Below are 25,361 nucleotides of genomic sequence, written 5' to 3' on the forward strand. Positions count from 1 at the left end.
CTCCTTACTACCCAGGCTAGTCTTTAGCTTCCATTGTGCTATGATCAACAGTAACCCTTTACGACAACCTAGCTGACATTCTTGTGTTAAGGAAGACATTTTCTGCAATACACAAATCCACCAAAAAAGGAACATGGGAACCAGAAAGGTAAGTCAGAATGAGAATTGGGCTCCCAAGTGCCATTTTCATAAATTTCCAAGGACCTGAGGAAGGGTTCTTTGTCTGTTTGGAGAAAGGAAGGACTGCTGTATTGATACTGAGTTCTTTGAATAAATGAATGAGGTTCTCCAAAGAAAAAGGGTAATAAAGTGGTCAGTGGTATTGTTATGATCCTCCCGTTACCTCTGGACAAAGGCAAATTGGCACTTTTTCTTCTGTAGGATAGGACAAGGTGGGAGAGGAGGAGTCTTCTTTGGGTCCTCTACATCCTCTCATCTTCCCACTGATGAAGTGGTGATTTGCATTCTTAAACATGGGCAAAGATGGATAAATGAATGGAGACAGATAAGATATCATTCCGGCTCCCATTCCCAAATAAAAACAAACAAGAATATCTATCAGAATGTGACGATGTGAAGTTCATCATGGAATCATGGCTTTGGAGCTGGAAGACACCTTAGCCCAATGCTTTCATTTTATAAGTGAGGAAACTGAGGCCCAGAGAGAGAGGAGATAGGATAGGGCCAGAGACAAGATTTGAATCCGGGTTCTCTGATTCCAAATCCAGTGTTCTTTTGGCTTTGATCAAAACCCTATCCTTGTCAAAAGCAATTTGAGATAAGCCAGAAGCAGTAGATAGATGGCCATTCAATTCAGCTGGCATTTAATGTGTGTCTACTGTGCCCCTGCTTTGCCTGGGGATACAAGGACAAACACAAAGCAGTCCCTGCCATCGAGGGGCTTACCTTCTACTGGGTCTAGTCTCCTTACAGTTGTGCTGATTTAGCCAGGTCAGGGCAGACCTAGCAGATAGTTCGTCATCTCCATGGTCTTTATGAACTGATTTTAAAATAATAAGACATTTAAAGCCCAGTTACTGCTTGTTAGCTTTTTAAAAGATTTCCCTAGAAGAAAGCACACCCTTGTATAACATTTTCTTTCCCTTATTATTCATGTTAGAATAGGAAAGTGCATTGTTCCCCATACCTCACCTGGGTGAATGAAGGGTATATGTGTGTGTGTGTGTGTGTGTGTGTGTGCGCGCGCGCGCGCGCGCGCACGCACAGTCATAAAACCCCTGCCTCAATAGAAATGCTGAAACATATGTATGTTGCAAACGCGTGGCCATAGGTGTTGTTCAGTGACAAGCACCTGTAGTGGAATAAAGAAGCTGGCATTTTTTCCCTTCTTGCTTTGATGATATTTTTATACAATTTTATATGCTGTGCAATTGAAAAATATTTGCTATTTTCATTTGTAGAACTCTGCTTAGGCTTTTTATCAGATTTGGGAACAGTTACTCAGCCAAGTTCTTCCACTGTCTCTTTTCCTGCTTCCCTGCTTTCTTTCTGCCTTCCTGTCTTTTTTCTCCCTCTTGTCTTCTTCTTCTCCCTCACTTCCTCCTTCCTTCCTTCTTCTTTCTTCTTCCTTGTTCTCCTCTTTTCTCTACTTCCTCCTCTTCCTTTTCTTTTTTTTTCCTCTTCCCTTTCTCCTCCTTCCACCTCCACTTCCTTCTTCTGGCTCTTTCTTTTTCTCCTCCTCTTCCTCCTGCCCCATCATTGTCCCTTCCCTCCTCTCCTTTTTCCTTCTCTTCTTTCTCCTCCTTCCCCTGATAGAAGCCATTCAAACACTTTGTCAACAAAACAAACTGTGGTCTTTTGCTCCTTTCCTCTGAAATTGCAGCCCCTCCCTCAGGTGATGGATAAGGTAGAAAACAGGCCCAGCCAGAGGCTGTGGAAGCTAAGGTGCTCAAGGAAGGTCAGCTGATTTTTGTGGGGTGAGTCTCAGGGATGGCTAGCCATACTTACGTGGCCTTCCTTTAGTCAGTCAGCTTTCTTGTCCATCCTAATGTTTGTTTTGGCTTTAAAGATGCTGCTTGCTCATCCCTGCTGGAATGTTTAATACAAGATATTAAGCCATATGCTGAAGGCAGCAATTGGCCCTACTTTAGTCATTGACTACTCTCCTGTCCAAATGAACCTATGGGAAACGCTTAGTCCTGTGTTAAGGAGGCTCTAGAGATAAGGGGGACATAATAACCAAACTGGAAACCCAAATCTCACCATTTCAGTGTCTCTTTGAAGGGATTTCATGGGGGTTTCTCTTTGTATTCTTAAGAGTTTCTTTGAGGTGGATGAGATTAAAAATAAGTTTATCTTTAATTAACGTCATAGAGATGAATGTATTTGGAAGAGAAAATACACATCATGATGTGCATCACAAGGCAAGAAAATAAAAATCTACTCTAAAGGTCAATAGTTCACCTAAATGAAGCTGGTTTATCCACTCAAGTGACATCTTATTGTATCTCCAATTGTAAAAATAAACACTAGAGATTCGTGTAAAAAGCGTATTCTTGTTATCAGAAAAAAGCACATTTTAAAAACATGTTCTAGTAAAGAAGAAATACTTGTATGTTGCTCTGGTTACCAAATAAAAAACAGAGATATCCACTCAGTTGGAATTTGAATGCTGAAAGAGCTGGTTTGTTTTCCCCCTCAACTGTTCTCCATATTAATACAGTGGTGTCTCCAATGTCCATTCTACCATAATTTTTAAAAATATTCCCCAAGCTTCACATGCACCCCTTTCATGTCCAAACACTGAGATTATGCTCATGTAAATGCACACCTCAAATATACATAGAATCTTTAGATTTCAGATCTGGAAGTAACTTTAGAGGCCAGCTAGTCCAACCTCACATCCCTCTGCCTGCCCATTTTATAGATGAGCAATTGGAGGTCCAGACAGGACCGTGCAGGCAGTAATTGGCACAGCCTGGATTTGAACTCATCTTTTAGTCACCAATTCAGCTGTCAAGTCCTAAAATAAATCAAAGCCATAAGTTGAGGAAGAAAGTGGCCTTGAGTGAGATAGCAGGGTAGCAAATCTACCACCCTGGGAGATGTTCCATGAGTGCAGAGCACAATGGATTTCCCAACCCGGAGACTAGGAATAGATTTTTTATACTTTTAGGAGGGAAGGATAGCATGAGGTAGCAAGGCCTGGTCATGAGACCCTCATCATCCTTGGCAGTCCAGGCAAGGAAAATGACTGCATTCTGACTATTTTGCCCTTCATGCCATGAATCCCAATGGAATGGGTGCAAGGACGCTAGGAACCACTTTTGAAACTGGTCTAGCCCACACTGGCTTTGTTTACAGGATAAGATCCAGAGGGTAGTTCAGGTCAACCTGATAGACATTATCTTGAAGGTAGGGATGTGAGGACATTGCTGGCATTCTGACATCATTTAAGGGACTTGGCATGTAATAGTACACTTGGTGTTACCAATTTCCACTATTATATTAACAATTTTCTGTCCCAGCCATACCACCATACCATACTGCAGTGAGAATAATGAATCCCCTGAAGTGGTTGCATGTATTTGAATTCTCAGCATTGAAAATAAAATTAGGAGAATTATAGTAATTGCTTCCAGTCCAGTGGAAATATGCAGTATGAATTCAAATAATGTGACCACTCCAGGGTTTTCATTATCCCAGCTAATCAGGACCTAGCAGCATCTCAAGAATAATTGAGATATACTACATGAGTCGATATTGTTTCCTATTTGTCAGAACAAAACGATGTTCTAAGTGATATTGTGGAGACTTGGAAGATGATAATTACGTAGACATCCCCAAGACCCTCCGTCACATCCTAGCCTGGCTTCCACAGAGTGCAGCTGCCGGGACGGGGCAAGGGAGGCATTTGCACCATCTTGCTGCTCTCTTCGGCATTTCAAACTTCTCATTCCTTGTCCTCTAAAATGTAGTTTGTGATTGGTCAGGACTTCCATTGACTTCTACAAAAATGGCCATCTGGTGCTGACTAAGGACAAGTATTCCACAGTCACTATCGATTTCTCCCATTCATAGTTGTGGGAGAATCTTCCATGTCAGATTGGGGAACCACCACCCCTTAACCAATGCAAACTGGCCACTCCTCAAAGTCTTAGAGTCTTTCAGAGCTGTTTGGGGTGCTAAGAGTTAAAGTGTTTTCTTAATGTTCACAGCTATTATATAGCAGAATCAAGATGTGTCCTCTGGTCTTAGTGCCTTCAGGACTGGCCTCTATCTTCTCTATCCCAATGCCTCAAACTCAGTGGAAGGTTCCAAATGTTGACTGCCAACATTCCCTGCTGAAACTTGACTACATGATCTCTCCAGTTCTAGATCTGCTGACACTGTGAGTTTGACAACACTGAGCTCCCTCATGCTCCTGGCTGGTTTTGGTGGCATAGAAGCATGAAGGCCCCCTACCTGCTTTGAGTGTCTCTGTTCCTTGGACTCCAGGCAGTCACCACACTACAATTCAAAAAAGATATCAAGATGCCACTTCTGTCAGTCAGTCAGTCAGTCAGATATGCCAGTTACAAGAACTGTCCACATTCACCAGGTGCTGAAACACATGTTTAGTGATTGGAGTAATGATAGGGATATGTATGGAGAGTGTTTCCAGGCATCTGGGATAAGCAGTGCATAGAGCACTGAGCCTGGAGTCAGTCAAGAAGACTCATCTCCCTGAGTTCAAATTTGGCTTCAGACACTTTAACTGGATTGCTAGGCAAGTCTTAACCCTGTTTGCCTCAGTTTCCTCACCTGAAAAATGAGCTGGAGAAGAAAATGGCAAACCTCTCCATTATCCTTGCCAAGAAAACCTCAAAAGGGGTAATGAAGAGTTGGACACGACTGACAAATGACTAAACAACTTGTGTGTGTGTGTGTGTGTGTGTGTGTGTGTGTGTGTGTATCTAGAGAACCTAGACTAGCAGGGAACAGCAGGAGACTGAAAACAGTGCCTACACCCAGCTTAACATCAAAACTGTTGATGAGAACTGTGATTATTAATTATTAGATCAGGGTTCAAGTCCTGTATATGACACTAGCTCTGACCCTGAATAATCCACAACCTCTCAGTCTCCCACCCCCAAACCCTCTCTAGGAAAGGTAACAGAAGATTTACTAATATTTACTCTGTGCCAGGCACTGGGTTAAAGCACTTTACAAATAAATATGATCTCATTTGACCCTTACAACAACCCTGGGATAGAGATGCTACTATCTTAATCACTAAAATATATTTGTTTCTACATAACACATGCAAACTTCTGTATGTACCTACACATGGACATGTATGTATGTGTATACATATGTGTATAGTTATGGGAGAATCTTCCATGTCAGATTGGGGAACCACCACCCCTTAACCAATGCAAACTGGCCACTCCTCAGAATCTTAGAGTCTTTCAGAGCTGTTTGGGGTGCTAAGAGTTAAAGTGTTTTCTTAATGTTCACAGTTATTATATAGCAGATTCAAGATGTGTCCTCTGGTCTTAGTGCCTTCAGGACTGGCCTCTATCTTCTCTATCCCAATGCCTCAAACTCAGTGGAAGGTTCCAAATGTTGACTGCCAACATTCCCTGCTGAAACTTGACCACATGATCTCTCCAGTTCTAGATCTGCTGACACTGTGAGTTTGACAACACTGAGCTCCCTCGTGTTCCTGGCCGGCTTTGGTGGCATAGAAGCATGAAGGCCCCCTTCCTGCTTTAAGTGTCTCTGTATATATACCTATATACATACATATATAAGCCCTTGTTTTGTGAGATTGACATATAGGATAACAGTGATAATGATCTTGAGAGCCCACTTCTCACCCATGGTTTTGACACTATGCTGGGAGTAGGCACTGTCCTTGGTCTCCTGCTGCTCCCTCTGTCTACACCTAGGCTAGGCTCTCCAGAACCATTGAGGATCTCTTTCACCTGATTTCCCCCCTGTCCTGGGCTCTCACTCAGCTCTGCCTGCACCGAGGTCAATCTCCCACCTCCTCCCCATGTAGTCTAGCAAATAAGCATGCAGATATCCCTTAGGGTTTCCAAAGACTCTGACTGCCAGGAGCTCCCCAGAAGCTCATGTTTCAATTAGTTCTCAAAAGGGAAATATTACCCAAAAGTGATTATCAAAAGCTTACAGGAGAAGATGATCCTGGGTCCTCAGTGCTGATCTCATTGAAGGATGGATCTGGCTCTTTGTTAGCTCTCCTCTCTTCCCTACAGATCCCCTGCCTTGAATTTTCTTCTTGGAATGAGCAGAGCCATAACTAGGAATTTTGAACCATGGGGTATGTAGCTTACTGCACATCCCTGAGTGATGGGAGAGGGGCGAGGATGGGAGTGAGGAGGAGCTCAACTCTGCTGAAATCTGGCTTCATTCGATTTCACCTAAGTATTTTTGTCCACACGTGAATCGTGTGGTGATATTTCTATCTATGTTATTTCTGTTATTTCTGTCGTTCTGAATCACTGAAAATGTTCCGCTCTCCAAATTCAGCCTCCTGAGACAAAGCCCTAGTTGCCCACCGTAGTTCAGAGGATCGTAGATCTAGAGATATAAAGGACCTCAGAAGTCAGGCAAGCCATCCCTGAAATCTCATAGATGAGGAAACTGAGGCCCAGACATGTGAGATGCCTTGCCCCAAATCACACGCACAGTATAAACATCAGAGACAGGATTTGAATCTAGCTCTTCTGACTCTAGATTTAGTCCTCTTTTCATACTACCATGCCAACTTCCCAAAGTTTGGCTGCTACTTAGTCCTCATCATGGCTGAGACTAAGCTCTTAGATTTCAAGCTACTATAGAGTCAAACTGGCTTCTAGGTTTTTAAAACTTGCTTCCTGGTCTTTGGGCCCTTGAGGTGAGGAGGGTATTTCCCTAACTGTCTCCAAAATTTCAGGCTAACTTCTAAGGGGGCTCTGACTTCAGGCACTTTGAGATAACTAGATGGCAAATTAGAGAGAGTGCTGGGCCTGGAGTCATAAAGACCCAAGTTCAAATCTAGCCTCAGGCTGGGTACCTGGGCAAGTCACTTACACTGTTTGCCTCAGTTTCCTCATCTGTAAAATGAAGATAATGATATTACACACCTTAAAGTATTGTGAGAATCAAATGAGAGAATATTTACAAGGTGCTTAACACAGCGCTTGGGGCAGTGGGCGCCATTTAAATATTTAATGAATTCTGGCTCACCTCTCCTGCTTGGAAAGCTGACCCTTCTGCTCCCTAGGAAGGACCTTTCCCTATTGACCTTCCAAAGATGCTTCTCCTCGGGTTCACCCTTGCCCTGGCTTCTTGTATGTCCCATTTCTCCTTTGACCCATTTATCCCTTTCCTGGTTGGGTTGACTTCAGTCAATTGACTGGCTCCTTGTTAAAATCGGTCAGACAATTTAGATGAAGTGTAGTTACTCAGTTAGCATCTGGGCCTAGAATATGTTGCCAGTGGCTCTGGGACCTCAATGGCAGTATTCAGCATTTCCTTGAGCCTACCCCTCTCACCATCACTTCCTACAAGGGCAAGAATGGATAGATTCACTTTCTCTTCCTGGTTCAATGCCCCTGCCCCGTGCTGGACCAACCATGAGTTTCTATTTCCTTCCTGAGGGAGGTTTAGTTCTTATGCATTTTCATAGCAAAGTAACAGACCAACTCCAAGCTAAATGTGTGTTTGTAGTTCAGCTAACCAGATCACCCTGCTTCCCCAACTTGTATCCAACTCTGTTACCTCTTTCCATGCCTGCCCTCTCTTTCACCATCTTTCAGGAAAATCTTCCAGAATCCTATGCTTACAAGGTTAAAATATCCAGATTAATGAAGGTTCCATGATTTCGATGGTGTGGGAACACCTCTCTCCCACTTCACTTACTGTAGATCTCCCCCCCAACTCAAACCAGGTCTGGAACATTGCCTTGGACCCTGAGAAGTTAGGTGACTTGACCAGTAGGTATTAGTCAGGGCTTCCTGGCTCTGAGACCAGCTCTCTGTTCACCATGGCACCATACTGTTTCTCGAATCCAGGTTATGATTAGCCATGCAGTTATAACATTGTGTGCAATAATATTAAGAAAAATCAGTTTTTGATGATTCCTCTCAAACTTTCTCAGTAGCCTTGGAGGTTGATGCCATTATGTCCATACTGGGATGAGTTGCTTAGGGCTGGGATTGAGAACTTCATCCGCAAGTGATAACTCTTAGTGTGGGTGCTCCCTTCAAGGCCATAAAGCTAGTCTTCTTGTTCTTTCCTCAATAAATCCATGGATGTTTGCCTTGCAACAGAACTAATGAAAATATCATCAGAAATATTTGAAACTCATTCATGTGTAAAAGGGGACACAGGAGATCCCCCAAGTCCTCTGCATCATGCACCTGACAAGGAGAATGTTTAAACATATGCTAGACACTGTCCAGTGTTCCTGAACTTCTAGCACCTACCTTCCGTGTTTCATCAATCACCTACCTTCCTCCCCAGTAAAACAAAGGCAAGCATGTGGTCTTCGTTTTCTTTTGGTACTCTCAGTACTTAGCACTGTGTCTGGCACCCAGAGCTGAAGAAACATAGAATCACAGAAGGTCAAGAGTTGGTGCTGCCCATTTCATCTAATCCTTACCCAAAAGAATCCCCACCAGGATATGCCCAACAAGCCATGGGTTGTCTGGCCTCTGTTTGCAGACCTCCGAGGAGGAGGAGCCCACTCTCCCTAGAGGCAACCCATTCCACTCTGGGGCAACTCCTGACATTCAGGCAGATCTAGCCTTCTGGGAATTTCCATCTATGGCCGGCTCCATGCTTCTGTCCTTTGTAGACAAACAGAACACAGTGAATCCTTCTGTGATGTGATAGCCATGCTGATATCTAAACCCAGCTAGTACGGCCCTCTGAGTCTTCTCTCCTCCAGGCTCAACGTGCCCAACTGTCATGACCTTGGAAGACCTGGACCAAAGGCCCTTCACCATTCTGGTTGCCTTTCTTTGAATATTCTCTAGCTTATCAATTGTCGTTGTTCAGTTGTATCCAACTTTTTTGTGACCCAACTTCAGGTTTTTTTGACAAAGATACTGGAGTGGTTTGCCATTTCCTTCTCCAGCTGATTTTACATATTAGGAAACTGAGACAAAGAGGGTTACACAGCTAGTAAGTTTCTGAGGCTGGATTTGAACTCATCTTCTTGATTCTATCCACTGTGCTCTAGGTGCCCCATCACTGGGCAGCTTATCGATGCCCTTCTTTAAATGCAGGGTCCAGAATAGAACATAACATCTAAGCTGTGGGCCAACCAGAGCAGGACTCTCAGCTCTGGATTCCTGGGAGCCTGGCTTCTCTTAATGCCCACCAAGATTACATTAGAGTTTTGGGCCACTGTCTCACGCTGAGCTTGCAGGCCACTGAAACCCCAGTTTGGACAAATTCCTACCAAACCAAGCCTCTCTCATCGGGTATTTAGAGAGTTGATTTTTTGTGCCCAAGTTTTAGACTTTACATTTATCCTGATGGAATTTCATAGTATTAGATTCAGTGCAGTGTTCCTGCCTGTTGAGATCTGTTTGGCTCCTGACTGGCATCTCATTAGGAACAGCTTAGATGGTGCTATGTATAGAGCGCTGGGCCTGGAGTCAGGAAAAATCTGGGTTCAAACCTCGCTTCAGACACTTACTAGATGTGTGGCTCTGGCCAAGTCACCCAGCCTCTGCCTCCATTTCCTCATCTGTAAAATGGGGATAATAACAGCACCTACCTCTCAAGGTTGTTGTGAGGATCAAATGAGATAATTGTAAAGCCCTTAGTGTGGTGCCGGGCACACAGAATGCACCACATAAATGTTCCTCCACCTCCTCCTCCTCCTCCTTGGTCAGTGTTAGTATCCCATCTGCAAATCTGTTGAGGAGGCCATCATTTTCAGTGACTTTATCCAAGTCACTGCATTCCCATGATCTTGTGCCTGGCTGTCTCTGTCTTCCTTCGATGCGAGCTTCAGGGGCACTGCTTGGGGCAGCTACTGACCTGATTGCTCTGGACTTAGTCAGACCAAGGACTTCAATGTAGAGGAGACCTTAGAAGCCATCAGATTCAACCCCTCATTTTAAATAGGAGGGGACAGAGGCAGATAGAGGGTAAGGGACAAGCCCAGGGCCATCTGAGGAAAGATTTGAACCCAGGTCATCCTAACCCCAAGTCCCATGTCCTTTTCTCCTTGGCTGCCATGCAGCCTCCCATCATCAGCTGCGATGCTAAGCTCCCCTGCAATGAAGTTTTGTGCCCAATCCTGTCAGCTTCCACATCTTCAATTTAACAAATCTTTATTAAGTACTTGTTAGTCAGGTAATAAGCATGAATTAGGCACCTATTATGTGGCAGGTGCCTGTTATGTATGATGCAATGTGCTCCAGGGGTGGGAATATGCAGCCTCGAGGCCACACGTGGCCCTCTGGTTCCGCAAGTGTGGCTCTTTGACTGAATCTAAGCTTCACAAAACAAATCCCCTAAATAAAAGGATTTGTTCTATTTAACTTGGACTCAGTCAAAAGGCTGCACCCAAGGACCTAGAAGGCCACATGTGGCCTTGAGGCTGCAGGTTTCCACCCCTGAGGCCATGGGAATACCACAACAATGCCAAGACTGCTCCCGCAATTAAAGATCTTGTATTTTTTTGGGGGTGTGAATTAAAAAAAAATGGACCCAGTCAAGTAACACCCCCAAACTCCATTGATATTATGACAAGTATTCCTTCCAAAGATGCACATGCATCGCATGCCTGCCTGCCCATCCTGTGGCCTTTCATTCATGTCTTCACATAAATTTGCCATAGGTGGTCTGCCTCATGCTGAGGGTCATGTTTACTTTCTCTTGACATTGTGAGGATGCCAATGGGAGGAGACACATTAGCTGCTCATTTGGGAAAGGAGAGGGCACTTACAAATGGAAGGATCAGAGAAGGTGGCATGATAACAGTGATACCTAAATTGAGCCAGGAAGCAAGTTCAGGATTCTGAAGGATAAGGCTGGAGACAGAGGTGGTTCCAGGTGTGATATATGGCCCATGTGAAGGGATGGAAACAAATGATGGATGGAATGCTTGCTCCCTTTAAGGAATAGCTCTAGCCCACTTTGTCTAGAATGTATAGTATATTGATGGATGTAGTAGGATGTGACCAGAAAGATTGTGGGAGCCTTTAAATGGCAGGCCAAAGAGTTTGTGTTTGCTGCTGAAGGCAATGAAGAACAACAGGAAGCCTTTGAGCAGGGCTATGTTGAGACTTGTGTCATAGTGGCCTCTTTAGCCTGCTGTGTTAGGGATAGATTGAAGACAGAGGGTATGGTTCACCAATTAGGAGCTATTACAAAAGTGCAGGAAAATGCTAACATTGGGAGACATCATACAGATGGGAGGAGAACCAAGAGAAATCGACTTCCAAGAAGCCAAGGGAGGGCATAGTATCTAAGAGAAGAGAGTGGCTGATGATGTCCAAAGCTATATAGAAGTCAGATACAGCAAGGACTGAGAAAGGACTGCTGGATTTAGCCACAAGGAGATCCATTTCATTCTGGTGATGGGGTCAGAATACGAATGACAAAGAGGGGAGAGTGGTGAGTGAGTGGTGGGGAAACAGAGGCAGGAAATGGAGAAAGAGCAGAGTAATAAAGGATGAGAGCTTGAGAGGATGTGCGGTAAACTGAAGGCTTTTTAGGAATAAGGGAGACTGGACATGGTTGTAAGCAATGGGGAAAAGGAGTCCCTTATGGATTTCCCCAAGAGTTCTAGTAGATTGTAAATGCCTTGAGGGCAAGCCTTGTCAAAAAGTTCAACATTAGAAAGGTATAGAATTTTATTGGTGGAAATGAAATAAAGAATAGATATTACTTGCCATCAGCCTTGCCACTGTTCCCTAAGGACTATGGGACCTTTCCATCTGACTTGCAGCTGAAACCTCCATGAGTTGTCTCCCCCACTAGAATGTGAGTTCCTTGAGGGCAGGCATGGTCTCACCTTTCTATTTGTCTTCACAATGCTTAGCACAGTGCTTTGCACATGGTGAACACTTGATAAATACCTTTCCATTCCATCATTTTGCCTCTTTATCTCCAGAACCTAGCATAGTACTTTGTATGTAGTAGGTCTTTAATAAAGACTTCTAGACTTGATTGGATGTTTTTTACTGCCCTTTTGCTGTCCCCTTGTTCCCATAGCCTGCAGTCAGCCACATCAATGCATAACTGAGGTGATTTCCACAGCTGGCTCTAGCTCAGAACCGAACCACTTAATTCTGGCCTTACTTCTGGTCTCAGAAGGCCTTGAATTCCTTGGCATCAGTGGCACTCCCCTTTACAGCTGACCTCACTTTTGGGAAAGAGCAACTTGACTTTGCATTGTGGACAAAGAGACAACTCAGTGATTGGTTGGGAAACATGGAACAATTTCAGGTCTATGCCTTCACATCAGTGGAGGCCAGTAATGGAAAAATGATATGAAGTGGAAGCCCTATCACTCATGACAGACAACTAGCAATAATATGTGATTGAAAATCATCATTACCAAACAAGGTTTTTCTACCTGGCTTAACTCTGCATGGCTATTTATGACCATTGGCTGAGAAAATGTCAATATTTTTAAAAAGACACACAAGGGACACACAGTCCATGGTCGGGCCCATACATAAAGCTTTGCTGTCTTGGTAGGACCTGACAGAGCTTCTCATACATTGACTGGAATGGTCTTTGAGGATTCTGAGTCATGTCCATAAAGCATTTGATGAAGAAAAGGATTTTTTCTCCTGTCTCCATGTGCTTTCCCTACAAATAGGACATCTATTAAAACTATTGATGAAATATAAATTGAAAAAAATATGCTGCATTTATTAAAGGTCCCTTATTCCTACCTTCTCTAACTTCCCGCACCACACTTTTGACTTTATGATCTCCTTGACTTGTAGATTCAGTGAGGGGCCCAGCAGGTGATTTCCATGTCCTCCATTAGTGACTCCATTTTTATTTTTTTTTATTTTTTCCCATTATTTATTTATTTAATATTTTTGGTTTTCAGCATTAATTTTCACGAGTTTGAATTACAAATTTTCTCCCCATTTCCACCCTCCCCCCCACTCCAAGATGGCATATATTCTGATTGCCCAATTCCCCAGTCAGCCCTCCCTTCTGTCACCCCACTACTCCCCATTCCCTTTTCCCTTACTTTCTTGTAGGGCAAGATAGATTTCTATGCCCCATTGCCTGTATATCTTATTTCCTAGTCACATGCAAAAACTTTTTTTGAACATCTTTTAAAACTTTGAGTTCCAAATTCTCTCCCCTCTTCCCTCCCCACCGCACCTTCCTAAGAAGGCAAGCAATTCAACATATGCCACATGTATATCATTATGCAAAACCCTTCTACAATACTCATGTTGTGAAAGACTAACTATATTTTGCTCCTTCCTATGCTATCCCCTTTTATGCAGTTTTCTCCCTTGACCCTGTCCCTTTTCAAAAGCATTTGCTTTTGATTACCTCCTCCCCCTATCTGCCCTTCCGTCTATTGTCCCCTATTTTTTATCTCCTTCCTCCTTCTTTCCTGTGGGGTAAGATACCCAATTGAGTATGTATGGTATTCCCTCCTCAGGTCAAATCCAATGAAAGCAAGATTCACTCATTCCCCCTCACCTGCCCCCTCTTCCTTTTCTACAGAACTGCTTTTTCTTGCCACTTTTATGCGAGATAATTTACCCCATTCTATCTCTCCCTTTCTCCCTCTCTCAATATATTCCTCTCTCATCCCTTAATTTGATTTTTTTTAGATATCATCCCTTCATATTCAACTCACCCTGTGCCCTCTATCTATATATATCTATCTCTATCTATCTATCTATCTATCTATCTATCTATCTATGTATATTCCCTTCAGCTACCCTAATACTGAGGTTTCATGAATTATACATATTATCTTTCCATGTAGGAATGTAAACAAAACAGTTCCACTTTAGTAAGTGCCTTATGATTTCTCTTTCTTGTTTACTTTTTCATGCTTCTCTTGATTCTTGTATTTGAAAGTCAAATTTTCTATTCAGCTCTGGTCTTTTCACTGAGAAAACTTGAAAGTCCTCTATTTTATTGAAAGTCCATATTTTGCCTTGGAGTATGATACTCAGTTTTGCTGGGTAGGTGATTCTTGGTTTTAATTCTAGCTCCATTGACCTCCAGAATATCATATTCAAAGCCCTTCAGTCCCTTAATGTAGAAGCTGTTAGATCTTGTGTTATCCTGATTGTGTTTCCACAATGCTCAAATTGTTTCTTTCTGGCTGCTTGCAGCATTTTCTCCTTGATCTGGGAGCTCTAGAATTTGGCAACAATTTTCCTAGGAGTTTACTTTTTGGGATCTTTTTCAGGAGGTGATCAGTGGATTCTTTCAATTTCTATTTTACCCTCTGGCTCTAGGATATCAGGGCAGTTCTCCTTGATAATTTCTTGAAAGATGCTATCTAGGCTCCTTTTTTGGATCATGGCTTTCAGGTAGTCCAATAATTTTTAAATTATCTCTCCTGGATCTATTTTCCAGGTCAGTGGTTTTTCCAATGAGGTATTTCACATTGTCTTCCACTTTCTCATTCCTTTGTTTCTGTTTTATAATATCTTGATTTCTTATAAAGTCACTAGCTTCCAGTTGCTCCAATCTAATTTTTAAGGTAGTATTTTCTTCAGTGGTCTTTTGGACCTCCTTTTCCATTTGGCTAATTCTGCCTTTCAAGGCATTCTTCTCCTCATTGGCTTTTTGGAGCTCTTTTGCCATTTGAGTTAGTCTATTTTTTAAGGTGTTATTTTCTTCAGTATTTTTTGAGTCTCCTTTAGCAAGTCATTGACTTGTTTTTTGTGGTTTTCCTGCATCATTCTCGTTTCTCTTCCCAATTTTTCCTCTGCTTCTCTAACTTTGCTTTTCCAAATCCTTTTTGAGCTCTTCCATTGCTTGAGACCAGTTCATGTTTTTCTTGGAGGCTCTCGATGTAGGCTCTTTGACTTTGTTGACTTCTTCTGGCTGTGTGTTTTGGTCTTCTTTATCACCAAAGAAAGATTCCAAAGTCTGAGTCTGAATCTGAGTGCATTTTCGCTGTCCGGCCATGTTCCCAGCCAACTACTTGACCCTTGAGTTTTTTGTCGGGGTATGACTGCTTGTAGAGTAGAGAGTACTTTGTTCCAAGCTTGAGGGGATGTGCTGTTGTTTTCAGAGCTATTTCTATACAGCAAGCTCTGCCACACTGGTGCTCCTCTTCCCCCAAGAACCCCCAACCCAGACCGGACTCAGATCTTAAGCAGGCTATGCACTCCTGCTCTGATCCACCACTTAATTCCTCCCACCAGGTGGGCCTGGGGCCAAAAGCAACTGCAGCTGTAGTTCTGTAGCTGCACTACCTCTGCTGCCCCCAGGGTGGTGGCCTTACCATGAACTCCTTTCACTCTGTCCCCGCAGCTTTTCCCACTGACGTTCCCTGTTGTCTTTGGTGTTTGTGGGTTGAGAAGTCTGGTAACTGTCATAGCTCACTGATTCAGGGTGCTAGGGCCTATTCCTCCAGGCTCACGGTCTGGTTGTTCCGGGCTCAGCCCATGCTGGGCTCTGCTCCTCTCTGCTCCCAGTTCCCTGCACGATAGACCTTACCCAGCGACCATCCAGGCTGTCCTGGGCTGGAGCCCTGCTTCCCTCTGCTATTTTGTGGATTCTGTAGTTCTAGAATTTGTTTAGAGCCATTTTTATCAGTGTTTGGAGGGTCTTGGTGGAGAGCCCTAGGCAAGTCCCTGCTTTCCAGCTCCCATCTTGGCTCTACCCCCAGAGACTCCATTTTTAGCCACCATTTCCATAGAAAATGATCACTCACACCCTCTTTCCCACACCCATTGCCATGTTTATGCTTTTGCCTTTCCTCAGTTTTCCTGCTATGCTTCCTGAAGAGAAGGCCATTTTAATCAAAGTGTAATGCATTTTTACAAAGTGCATTCCCACTGCCAGATAATGCCCAAAGATCACATTTTATATGAATCTTGAGAGTCAAGTGGTTGGTCAAATGATTCAATACCAAGAATATATGGTTGGTTGATTGTTGTCCTTCATTCTCGAAAAGGATCAAAATGACATCACTATGTTGGAGTCAAGATACAGTATGACTGACTGGCTGATCAGACCAATACGAGCTCGGAATGTTCTAGCACAGATGAGGCACAAATAATCCACATGAACACTTGGAGTGGAGAGCTCTCTAAATTTGTGCATCTCAGATTTCTTTTGAGCTACTGCAATTCTGCTTTTCTCGTGGGGCACTGTGCCTTCCTTTGATGCAGGTGCGCCATGCTGGATTGTCTTGTGCCAGTGTCTGTTGTGTCTCACAGTCAATTCCAAAATTCTTCAGAAAGTGTCCTTGCATTGCTTCTCCTGATCTTCATGTGAGTGCTTGCCTTGTGTGAGTTCTCCATAAAACAGTCTTTTAGGCAAATGTGTGTTTGTCATTGAAACAAGATGGCTAGTCCATCAAAGTTGCAATCTTTTCAGTAGAGTTTGAATGCTTAGCAGTTCAGCCTGAGAAAGGACCTCAGTGTCCAGTGCCTTGTCTTGCCAAGTGATCTTTAGAATCTTCCTAAGACAATTCAAAGGGAAATGATTTAGTTTCCTGGCATGGTGCTGGTGGACTGTCCAGGTTTCGCAGGCATACAACAATGAGGTCAGCACAACAGCCTAATATCTCTTCTCTCCCACAATTTCCTTTGGAGCCTCCCAAACACTGATCTAGCTCTGGCAATGCATGTGTCAACCTTGTCATCTATGTTCTGCTTACACCTTAAATGTGAAACAAAGCAGGCCAAGCTCTTGGGGGGAGCGGCAATTAGTTCAGTGAACTCATGGGTTTTTACCAAATAGAAGTTGGTCCGGTGGGATGTATGTAGCACAGGAATGAGGAAGATCTGCTTTTAGCTGGTAACTCCTTGCCTGTTAGCTCCACTCCCACCCCATGTTAATTTTGAATTTTTAGATGTGTATCATTATTAAATGTTTTTCTTCCTCTACTTATAATTCTAGTGTTAGTCAGAACCTGGAGATCCAAAATCCCTTGGCTGTTTTATAAGCTTGCTGAATCAAGATAGTGTGGGCCAGTAGAAAGAGCCCTGACTCCGGAGTCATAGCACCTGGATTCAAATCCTACTTTCCTCACTACCTGTGTGATATGGAGAGAGCTACCTCATCTTTTTGGGCTTCACTTTCCTTCCCTATAAAATGAGCATTCTGTACCCGATGGCATCTGAGGTTCTTTCCAGAAATAGGATTATAATCTTAGGATCCTTTAGGATACATTCATATTCACATGAGACATTTTCTGAAAGCCATATTTCCTCACTCATGATATTCACATTATTTTTAAATGGATTAAATGAAAACTTGTGGTAAATAATAATTCGTAATTATGTGGTGTGTTACAATTTACTAAGTACTTTAGATATGTAGTACAAAGAATGAGAGCCCGGGAGTCAGGGAAGAGCTGGGTTGAAATTCTACCCATCATCACGCTCATTAGCCGTGTAACCACGAGTAGGTCGCTTCACCTCTGAACCTCAATTTCCTCACCTGGAACATGGGTATAATAATAGTACCTGCTTCCCAGGGTGTTTGTAAGGATTAAATGAGATGATGCTTGTGAAGTGCTTTGGACATGTTAAAGAACTCTGAGTTAGTTGGTATTATAGATATTATTGTTGTTATTAATATCATCATTATCTCATTTGATCAAGGGAAGAGGCCTGAATTCCATCTTTTCTTTATTCTCCCCATTGCTTTTCTCATAACAGGCATGAAGCGACGTCCTCATGGCTCACCAGCCCCAAGCACAGGCTCATCAAGTCGCCTTACATTGCCAGGTCAGTCCTTAGCAACATACTCCGGTACATTGTATGTGACCATCCTGATGCATTGGTTTCCCAGTTGTTGAGTTGAACACTCTGTGAGTGGAAGCTCTGGTCCCTCACTCATCTAGGATATATTACACTGATATATATGTATACATACACACACATATACACATATACACATGTATGTATGTATATATGTAAATATATCCAAATATATGTATACACATATGTACACATATACATACACACACATATGTGTGTGTGTGTGTGTGTGTGTGTGTGTGTGTATACTCATAGCTCCATTTCTGTAATCCAAACATTGGTGGCTTCTTGGGAAATGCCTTTGTCCCTTGTGAGTCTTCAGCCAGTATTTATTAAGTGGGTTAGGCACTATGCCAAGCTCTCACTCTTACAACATTTAGGATGACCAGAAAGAATAAAATTATGAAGTTCCTTGATGAACTGGACAACTTGGCAATATCCTCAGGAGTATGATTTTTAAAGAATAAATTTAAGTAATATTCTTGAAATGCTTTTGAAAATACCTCCCATGTAGTTATTTGAATAGATCGATTCATTCTCTTAATTCTCCATCTGCAGTAGACTGAATAACCCCATAAATTCGGAAGTTCTCCATTTCTTCTTTCCTCCCCTCCCCTTTCCTCTGCTCCCCTCTTCTCTCCCTTCCTCTCTTTTCTTCCCCTTCCCACCCCTCTCCTCTCCTCCCCTCCTGCCTTCTGTCCTCCCCTGTCCTGTTCTCCCCTCCACTCCATTCTCCTCCCTTCCCTTCTCCTCTCCTCTCATTATCTCTTCTCTCCCTCCCTCTTTTCCTCCCCACCCCTCTATTGTCCTTTCCTCTCCCCTCCTCATCTTCCCTCTCCTCCTCTGTTGCCCACTGTGTGGAATTCACTGAAGAACGCCAGTATTAGGAGACCTCCACCTTCTGGTTGTCCCCTTTCCTGTCTAGCCTTACCTTCCTCCTCTCCATATATTCCAGACTCCAGCCAACCTAGATTACTCACTGCTTTCCAAATTTTCATTGCATTAGAGACCCCACACCTTTGTTCCTGCTATACCCTGTGGCCAAAATGTCCTCCCTCATCTTCTTCCCCTGCTCAATTCTTCCTTGGCCTTGAAAGCCCAGCTCCAATGTTAGGAAGCCTTCCCTGGCCCTCACCAGCAGTGATGGCCATCACCGAGACACCTGCAGACCATTGGCTTTGTAGCTCTCTGCTGTTTGTATTGTGCGATTTCAAACACCTCCATTACTTGTGGCCTCTTCTCCTCCTAGAGGGTTACAAGCTCTAAGACAGCAAGGGCCATGTTTCAGCAGGACATTTTATTCTCCTAATGCTCTGTAAGTGTTTCACTAATATTTGATGAATGACTAATCCTTTAAAATAACAAAAAAGGAGGAGGAACCGAGGGCTCTAGTGAGAGTTAACTTAGATTTTACTGCAAAAACTGTTGTTCAGTGAAGCTAAGGAAACCTGGTGTATCCGGATGTGGCTCTTTGCCTCATTTCTGTTTAGCTCTCTTAGGTTTCAGGAATTAGAGACTGGAAAGCTGTGCTTCTTTTTGTTGTTTTTCTTTTGTAGGGAAGAGCTTGTCATCGACTCAACCTCTAAAGGGTTATAGGCTTAGGGTTCTGCAAAGGAATACTAGCTATCATTACTCTGTCTATCTTTCTCATCAAGCTGATGTGGGAATTATGAAAACAATTGGTTTAGGGGGAAGGGTATTGACTCTGGAGTCAAAGAACCCGGGCTTGAATCCTGCCTCTGTCTTCTTGGGAAAGCACCTCGTTTCCCTGGACCTCAGTTTCTTCATCTGTAAAAAGAGGGTTGGGTTAGATGAGCTTTGAGGCCCCTCCAGATCGAGACTGATGGCCTTGTGATGTAATGGCTTGGTGAAGAGGGGAAAGATCAGGACAAAAGTTGAAGTGGTTTGATATTGAGAAGAATACCACTACATAAATACCGTAGGACCTAAGGAAATTCTCCTGGAAAGGTTGTGTGGCAGAGTAGATAGGGTAGAGGGCTTGGAGAAAGTGAGAGCTGGGCTCGAACCCTGCTTCAGATGTGCCATCTCTGCGACCCTGGCTAAGTCTCAGTTTCTTCATTTGTCAAATGGAGATAATGATAAGGTCGTGTCAACCTCACAGGGCCATCGTGAAGATCAGGTGAGATCAAGCCTGAGAAACCTTGAAACTGACCTGGACGGGACTCAATGGGTGCCCACTGCTAACCTAAGACAGGCAGGTTGGCAATTATGTCTACCCGGACTAGCCCATCATGGACAGTCAGCAGGCACCTGCCAGTATAGGAAATCTGCTTGACACAATTAATTAGAACAGGGAAGGAAAATACAAGTTACTAGTCAGTGGATTTCTACTCCAGGAGAGCAAATGAGAGTTAAGAGAGTTTGCATCAGGGCTTTGGCTGGAATCTGATAATGACAGATCAAAGCAAAGAGAGTGAAGGTAGAGAAGCATCATGACAGTACAGAAAAAAGCCCTAAGGCAGAGACTCCCAGACTGAGCTTCAGAGGCTGCTAGGCAGTGTAGTAGATGGAACACTGGACTTAGAAAGTCAGGAATATCTGAGTCCAAATCCTGTCTCAGACACTTACTAGCTGTGTGACTCTGGGCAAGTCACTCCAACTCTGTCTGCCTCAGTTTCTTCACCTGAAAAATGGAGATCATAATAGCACCTACCTCAAAGTGGTGTTTTGACATAATATGAGAAATGACAGGAGTGCTAATGTTCAGAATGAGCTGAGGCTGGAAGTACATGATACAGCTTTGTATTTGTTTATTTTTAATTTTTAATTAAGTCATGGGAAAGAGGAAGATCTAAGGAGGGGGGAGAATCACTGCTTCAGAGATGGTAACAAGTGACAAAGAGAAATCAACACTACTTAACTCTGATTCATCTATTTTCTAGGCCAAGAATAAATGTAGTAATGAAAAAGCTAGAGATGAATAAATAAGTGAGAGAAAGAAAAGAATATTATTTAAGCCCTGGCTATATGCAAATTAGGGCAGCTAGGTGACACAATGGATAGAGCCCTGGCCTTGGAGTCAGGAAGACCTGAATTCAAATCCAGCTTTGTACGCTTACTATCTATGTGACTTAAGTCACTTAACTCTGCCTCAGTTTCCTCATCTGTAAAATGAGCTGGAGAAGGAAATGGAAAACCACTCCGGTGTCTCTGCCAAGAAAACCCCAAATGGGGTCACAGAGAGTCAGACAGAACTGAAAATGACTGAACAAATATGCAGATGATACCACTAAGCCTTCATGATGCAGAAGGAAAACCGGAGAAAGCCCTTGCTCTCAGGGATCTAACATTCTAATAGGGGAGAAGATGCACATAGGACGCTTCAGCTGCCAACTAAATACAGAGGTCTGGTGATCCTTAGGGTTCAGGACTAAAGCAGAGGGTGATGTGTCTTCTTTAAAGACATTTCTATCGACAAGATGTTGCCAGTTTCTACTGTTGAACCATTTGATGGTGCCAAGGCCTTCTGTGTTGAGAATTTTCTTCTCTGGGTCTTTAGTAGCTATAGCTGCTGAGGAGGCAGGGGCTGCAGTACCTTCAGGGAAGAGGTGGAAATCCATGGCGGGGTGACTGTGAAAGCAGGGTCTGTGGTCTGGGAGACACTGATTTTCCAGGGCTCTTGGACTTACCTATTGGTGGCATTTGGTTGGTGGTTGGTACTGGTGATGGTAGGGAATGTCTTCACCTTGGTCCAAGGGGAGATGGTTATTGAGATGGTTTGACCTACTTGGCACATGCCACCTCTTGTTCCTCCCTTAGGGTGTCTTGCTGCTCCAGCTACGCTGGTTTGCCTGCCCATTTGGTGGTGGTGACTCCTTTCTCCACAAGAATTGCCCCCCTTGGTTATTGCTATTGGGTCCAGTCTGGAAGCAGAGCAATTTGTCTGAGGGCACAACTATTCCCAGGACTCTAATTCAGGGTTCTGGGGTGTCTTTACAAGAGTCTGAGGGGGTAGCAGTGATTTGATCCACCTGGCACATGCTATCTACTGTATCCTTTGAGGAGAACAATGTTTTAAGAAGGCTGCTTTGCCTAATAGAGGTATGAAACCAAAATAAATGAAATAGCAAGAAAACACCAATTTGTCCTCAGTAAACTCTCGACAATTGTTATCAATAATGAAAATCATTAAGTTATAATGCACCAGCCTGGACGAACAATTGTGCATGCCAGAATACTGTAAGAATTAACATATTTCCATTCAGAAAACCACAAGGTTACATAATGGTGTCCTCTGACCCTTCATGTCTATCAATGGCAAAGTAGCTTCCCAGGTGTGGTATCCTTCCTAAGAGCCCCTTCAGCAGCCTTTCCTTCAAGAGCCAGTTTGAAATGGCAGAGGAGTGGGGAAGTATTCTCTGTCACTGCTGAAGCAAGCCACTGCAATCCTTCCTGACCTCTAAGGACTCAGGGTGTCCATTGGTATCCAGTCCCAGGCTGCTTCCTCAGGGAGCCTCAGCCACATCATTGGCCTGAAGGGATCCTTAGATTGGCAGGTACAGTACAAACTCTCTGCTGGGCTCCTTTCATTTAGAGGTACTTGCTCTGTAGTGACTGAGGCTGCCCAGATGTCTTGTAGTCGGTGTTATAGCGCTCCCATGCTTCCTTTAATTTGCTAGAGTGCATTCTTTACATTGAATATGATTTTTTTTTCTCCCTGTGTCTGTTGGTCTGTCTGTGACATTATATTTCTCCTGTTTTTAGGTGATTATGGATAGAACAGCCCACCTGAAGAAGACCCAACAGAGAAGTGACCGATTCTGCTCTTGGGAAAAACATTTTAGGAAGTACTAATTTATGAAAAGCACAACACTGAGTGCAGTATGATTCCTAGAGGAGTTCACTTCACAATGTGATGCTACATCCTCCTTGAGCTGGTTCAGGTTAATCATTCAGGTGTGAAGATGACTGCCAAATAGTCTACTACGCAATGTACTCTTTGAATTCTTGTGTTCAGATTAGGAATTCAAAGAAGAGCTAAAACTAGGGTGGGACAACCAGGAGTGCATACCAGAGCACCAGGATTTAGAGGATACAGACATTCTACATTTTCACTTATCCAGAAACAACTAAGCACCCAAGTAGCAAGCATTGTCTTTAAAATAGGACACTAACAAGTCAATCACAGTATTAATAGCTCTCATCCGTGAACTACTATAATAACCAATTAATTCTCATATTAAAATGAATTAGCCTTAATTACTCTTGTATCATTTTTACACCACTGGTCACAAAGATGATTTGAGGCCATAGTTCTTGCTGATTGCCTCAGCCTTGCTATTTGGAGCTCTGTTCCATGGAATCACATTCAAACAAAATGCAGGTGGCCGTCACTCTGCCCTGACCTTAAGGGAGGAGACTCTCCAAAACGAACCTTTGCAGAGATCCTTCTACCTTCAGATTCTAGTTTTGTGCCTTAACACTTATCATTCTTTCAGTTGAAAGGATCGGATTCCCCTGCCCCAGCCCAATAGGATGTGAAATGGTGATTAGGTATTGATTTAGATTTGTGCTCTGTGGGAGACAAAAAGACTTGATTTCGAATCTTATCTCAGACAGTTAATATCTGGGTGACCATGGGCAATTCATTTGACCTCTGAACTTCAGTCTCCTTATCTGTAAAATGTGGATAATAATACCTGTAAATGTAGTACAGAGTTTTGTTGTGAGGTTCAAATGAGATAAAAAAACATATAAATTACTTTGCAAATATAAAATGCTATAGAAATGTCACTAGATTCTGACTCATCATTTGCTAATATTTTCTTTTTATTTATTTACTAATTTTTATTCAGTACCATATTTTATTTTTACAATGATGGCTTTGTAATATAATTTAAGAGCTGGCAAATTTAAATTGCTTCATTTTATTTTTCATTATCTCTAGATATGCTTAATTTTTTATTCTTCATTTTATGAATTTTGTTATTTTATGTAGTCCTTTGACATACTCCATTTAATTATGTTTGACATAGAATTAAATTTATAATTGGATAGTATTGTCATCTTTATTAGGTTGACCTGACCATGTGCCATGAAGATATATCCAAAGACTTAGTTCTTTTTCTACCAGAAATTATCCATAGTTACTTGTGTATAAACTTTGTATTTATGTTGATAGATTAGTTTACAGATAGTTAATATATTACATTGTTATTATGAATGGTATTTCTCTTTCTATATTTTTATCTTGGTGATATGTGGAAATCCTGGTGGTTCTGTGAGTGTGTACAAGATAGCTGAAAATATTTATTATCAAAATATATTGAATTATCTTGCTTTTTTAAAACAAATCACAATATTTTCTGCTAAAAGAGATATCTTAGAATCCAAATTTTTAGGATTCAAATAGTGCTGATTCCTTTAATTTCTTTCCTTGTCTTTTGCTATAGTTCATAGGTCTAGATCTGTGTGAAATAGTAATGACAGTGAGCAGGTCAGGTGTGTTTTATGCTATTACGGAACTGGGAAAGGTTTCAAAGTTCCTTTATTACCTATAATGCCAAATTTGGATTCAGGTAAGTGTTATTTGTAGTGCTGAGACAAAAACTTTTCCCTTTGGTATTGCGTTTTATCAATGTCTTTTTCTGCATAAATTTATATTATTATATGGTTTTATTATTTTAGTGCAGATGTGATTTATTGGGCCATTTTTCTTAATCATGGAGCTATATCTCCATTCCTGGTGTAAGTCCAACATTAATTATAATGAATCTGGCTTATTACACTTATCATTCTTTCTCTATGTCCAAAACGTGCTCAGTGAACACACAGTCTATGTGTGTATACATACATATATGAATATGCTTATATTATGTTTGGTAGCATTTTATTTAATACTTAGCATGAAAATTAACTGATAATATTCTTTGCTAATTCTCTGAATCCTATCTTTCTGAATATTATTAGTAAGCCACTGCCAGTCATACATTTGAAAGATTGTGGAAAATAGGAAAGACAGCATAGGAATAGAGAAGGAAAAGTGTTTCCTTGATTTTCAAAAAGAAGTTAATGGGGTCTTCAAACTAAGGGGCAGTGAGTCTGATTTCGTGACAAAGCTCTAGGAAGTATTATTAAGGGGATAGCTTGTGAACATCTGAAAAAGGAAACAGTGATGACACAGGGCAAGCATGGATTGTGCCACGTTGACTTTATTCCCATTTTCAACAAGATTAACAGACCAATAATGTTTAGCATTGCCCAGAAAATGATTTCACAATAAAGCTTATGTATCTCTCAAGTTTCAGCATATCACATTCTAAATTTTGTCCTTTCTATTTTTTGCAGAAAAAACTTGTAAAATCTAAGTACTATTTTTAAATATGTGAGACTTCTTCCCCTTCCCCCCATGTTTTTCTTATGATAATCTGTTTCTCTTTGTAGTCTTGAAGTTTACCAAATACATGCCCTTGGCATTGAGTT

At 42.3% G+C, this 25,361-nt stretch overlaps 1 protein-coding gene across 2 annotated transcripts in view; it reads left to right on the forward strand.

Annotated features, from left to right (window-relative positions):
- PDE1C (phosphodiesterase 1C) overlaps positions 1–23,548 on the forward strand; it is a 289,616-nt gene extending 266,068 nt beyond the window's left edge. For both annotated transcript variants that reach the window (XM_036738403.1, XM_036738402.1), the window contains exons 18-19: positions 17,817–17,885; positions 22,644–23,548. In XM_036738403.1, coding sequence (XP_036594298.1) covers positions 17,817–17,885; positions 22,644–22,657 — 83 coding nt within the window. In that variant the 3' untranslated portion in view covers positions 22,658–23,548. The remainder of the gene's footprint in view (positions 1–17,816; positions 17,886–22,643) is intronic.
- The last annotated feature ends 1,813 nt before the right edge of the window (positions 23,549–25,361 follow it).

This window comes from Trichosurus vulpecula, chromosome 9 (assembly GCF_011100635.1).
Source record: "Trichosurus vulpecula isolate mTriVul1 chromosome 9, mTriVul1.pri, whole genome shotgun sequence".
Taxonomy (NCBI): Eukaryota; Metazoa; Chordata; class Mammalia; order Diprotodontia; family Phalangeridae; genus Trichosurus; species Trichosurus vulpecula.